The sequence below is a fragment of the Pelophylax lessonae genome, assembly GCF_965119305.1.
Source record: "Pelophylax lessonae genome assembly, chromosome: 4".
In the NCBI taxonomy this organism is placed as follows: Eukaryota; Metazoa; Chordata; class Amphibia; order Anura; family Ranidae; genus Pelophylax; species Pelophylax lessonae.
In genome coordinates this window covers 667,257,748-667,261,790 of record NC_138771.1, presented here as the reverse complement: position 1 = coordinate 667,261,790, position 4,043 = coordinate 667,257,748, and the positions used below count along the sequence as shown (strand labels likewise).

At 43.2% G+C, this 4,043-nt stretch overlaps 1 protein-coding gene across 1 annotated transcript; it reads right to left on the bottom strand.

Moving 5' to 3' along the window:
* Positions 1-274: 274 nt before the first annotated feature.
* Positions 275-1,843, bottom strand: LOC309552466 (E3 ubiquitin-protein ligase TRIM39-like; the record flags this gene model as incomplete). Its single annotated transcript, XM_082253437.1, has 1 exon — positions 275-1,843. One exon carries the CDS (start codon positions 1,841-1,843, stop codon positions 275-277), a length of 1,569 nt encoding a protein of 522 aa, XP_082109563.1.
* Positions 1,844-4,043: the final 2,200 nt, after the last annotated feature.

Here is a 4,043-nt window from a genome sequence, read left to right as displayed (position 1 = left end):
TTTGTGGGGAAATCTTCCACCCATAGCTCAATGGTCCAGCTGTGACAGCTAACCCCTGGGTATGGACCAAACCCAAGCTTATCACAAGTCAGTGACTTAAACGTTTTTAGGTTAGATACAGGCAGTTAATCTGAGTTTTCAGGCGGAGAACTGCAAAGACAGCCCTCAAATGTCTCCCAGGGAAAAGTCATCACTTCCACCAAGCATTGGCTGAACAATGAACCAATCCCACTAACCATCCCTGTGATGTCAGACTCTGGGTGGAGCTCTCACATCACAGAATCCCCCCCCCATGTATCTTTAAATAACCTCTCCAAACACATAACCCAGCATGGAGGGGCTCAGTGAAGGTGGTGGTGAAGGTGTGGAGGTGTCGGATCGGGTCACACCGATCATAAAAGGAGATCCGCCCGGCTTCATAATCCAGATGTATCCTGACTCTGTTACTGGAGATATTGACAGGTAAAGGGATCCATTCATTGCCATGTATCACCCAATACAGTTCACCATTCCTGATCAAACCCCAGGACTTCTTATTATTTCCAATCCCTGAGTCATATCCTCCCCGGTCTATACTGGGGTAACACATCCCAACTCTCCATCTATGTGACCCCCCAACATCCACTTCCCAGTAATGTCTCCCTGAGGAGAAACATTGACTGCTTAACACCTGAGGATCATCTTGAAATCTCTCTGGTGTTTTTGGGTAATTCTGGTTCCTATCTGACTCAGATACAGTTTTCCTGTCATTTGATATCTGTAGATATTTGCCAGCTGTGTTTCCATCCAGTAATATGTCTGCAGCTTCCTGTATATAGAAGTATACATTTACCTCTCTTATTATATCAGATAAACCTGTGTGTAAGACCCCCGCCACACCCAGACCCCCTCCATCATGGAGGAGTTCCTCATGTCTCTCTCTGTCCTCATTATCTCCATCCTCAGTATCACACAAGTCACCTGTGTCTGATTCCTGTAAGACAGTCAGTGGATCCGTCATGTTACACAGCTCCTCAATGTCCACCATCTTCCTGGACAGCTCCTCCTTCTTTATTTCCAGATCCCGGATGGAGATGGAGATCCGCTCTGCCCGCCCGGAGATCTCCCTCAGGACTCTCTTCTCCAGATCTTCCAGACGTCTCCTGAGATCTCTAAACAGGGCAGCGACTCTCTCGGTGTCACCAGCTGCTTCTTCTTCTACTTTCCTCCTGTGTTCCTGCAGACTCTGGACTCTTTCCTCCGTCTCCTCTCTCTTTGTCAGAAGTTTCTGCAGAACATTCCTCAGTGTCTTCTTCTTCTTCACAGAAGCCTCATCCAGTGACTCCATCTCATGTCCTTTATGTCCTCCAATCATAGAACAAGATATACAGATACAGGTCTCATCCTCAGTGCAGTAATACTCCAGGATCTTCTTATGGACGGAGCATTTCCTGCTCTCCATGGACAAGGTGGGGTCACATAAGATGTGTTCTGGGGTCTTTTTGTGGACTCTCAGGTGTTTATCACATAGAGAAACCTCACAGTGTAGACAGGATCTAACAGCGGGTACAGGAGAGTCCACACAGTAAGTACAGAAGACCCCGGACTCTTCCTGACCTGGCTGAGCAGACAGGTAATTCTCCACTATGTTACGCAGTGTTATGTTCCTGTGCAGTGCAGGACGATCCGGAAATTTCTCTCTACATACAGGACAGGAATATCCTCCAGACCCCCCCTGTGTATCCAGCACACCATCAATACAGACCCGGCAGAAGTTGTGTCCACATTTCAGCATTTCAGGATCTGTATAAATCTTCAGACAGACGGAACATTTCAGCTCATCTCTCAGATCTGCAGACGCCATCGCTGACAGCAGAAGGAAGTGAAAGTCTCCGATATTTTCTGACTTATCTCTAAGTTGTTCTAAGGACTTTGTACATTGCTTTAGATTACAAAAGGTTTATCTCATGGTTGACTTTTTTTACAAGACATAAATAACATAAACACAACATTTTTTTCTATAGTGTCAGCTAAACACGCTTTGTGTCCCATGGTTACTGACTCAGTCGAGGGGTGGATCTAGAGTTTGGTGTCGGGAGGGGCACTGGCAGAAAATAGGGTGTTGCTTACTGAACTGTTTTTAACGTATCACGCAGTTCTAACCTTGCTTAACCTCTTCCGGACTGCCCGCGGCCTCCTGTGCACCTGCAGCTAGGACGCGAGAGCGTGCCAGCGCGCTCCCGCCCCCACTCAGCAGCGGGGAAGCTGATGCACAGGGCAGGTGGCTCTGATTGCCACCTGACACCCGCGATCGTTCCCCGCTGAGAGAGAAGGACGGTCGGATGTTGTAAACACAGCTGACCGTTCTTCTCCCTGGAATGATCACAGAGCGCCTGTGATCCTTCTATATGTTGTAGCACCCTACAGGTAGGTGCTAGGTAAATGTATAGTGGGCTGTGATCTGTTTAGATAGAGTGTTAGGGCTTCCACATGTGCCTGCTGAGGAGAGAAGTATCAACACTGGCTCCTGTGAGAGACTTCAAATGACCTGGTCACATATTCAGTCAAAACCCCTTCAGTTTGAAACACACATTGCGTCCATTGTTGAAATTGTTTTATTTACATGTACTTTGAGATGAGAAGCTATGTCATCTGCCCCCAAAAAGGAAATTGTGTTTGGTAAACTTTGAATATAATGCTCTGGAAAGGCAGGCAACTAAATTGCTTATCCCAGGTGGAACGGCCTTGGGGGGAAGGTTTACATACAACGGACCTTAAAAGATAAAAAGCCATTTTTCCCCTGGTCATGAAAAGAGAGAAACCAGAGGGATCATAAAACATTATGTTCTGGCCATGAGATGTTTTATCACACAATGGCCAAAACTCAAATTCAGGATCACACCTGTGTTCACCCATTCACTAGTAGATAAACTATTGTTTCTACCCTGAGAATTCAAACAAACAGAAAACAGCCTGGACAAAGACTAGAATTTGTAATTCATTTACCTACACACACAGACGGGGGTAAAGATTGTGTCATACAGACAATTGTCCATTGAAAGCTAAATGGTATCAAATAAACATTGTCACTTAGACTGATGAGAACTGCATCCTCAAATTAATTTCATATAATCATAAGCTTATACAACATCCTTGTCCCATCATATACAAAAGGGGGTTGTGGAACTTATGATGTTATGACGATCTTCTATTGAGAAGTACATTATATCTATTATATAGTAGTATCAAATGGTCAGAATTTCTCCCATATGTTATAATCCAGTCCCAAATCATGACTGTATTGTTGTTAACATAATAACCCCTTAATGGATAATATTCTGATTGGAAATAACCCATGTGTAGAAAAGTTTACATATACAAGTTGTTGTGTAGCAATATATATATAACTGTCTATGTATCTATATAATTCTTACTGCTACTAAATGTAAAGTATATGGGTAAATCAGTCATTTCAATCAATATATATATTGTATTAGTAATATTCTTAATTCAATGGTGTTACCAGGTCCAGTTACCAGGTCCAATCCTTACTTAGATATGTGATGGATATTAGATGGACATGTATAGAGGATGAGAGTATGGATAAATTATTATATTGTTTTTATGATTATATGGAGAAATCATATAGATTTAATATCCATATACTGAACAACCAAGAGGTGTCGCCCAATGACCTTGTCAGTTAATGGTTAAGTTATCCCAACCAATGGGGATAAGGTTACTCCTTCTGGGTTTGACTTATGGTAATTTTACAGCCCTTTTGTTCAATACAATATAAAAAGGGAAGCCCAGATGAGAGAGAAACACAACACAACACATCACACATTACATTACACAACATACATTACACATACAACACACACGCTACTACAGCCATGCATATACTCTATACAGACTCCATTTTGCTCCATCATGTATCTAAAACTTGGAAGGACGCCAAACGAAACTCCTCCCTAACTGGCCACCATCTTGGGAAGGCAGCCATCTTAAGGACTCTGGTAATGACCATTCTAAGCTAGCAGCCATTTTATATATGGTAAATA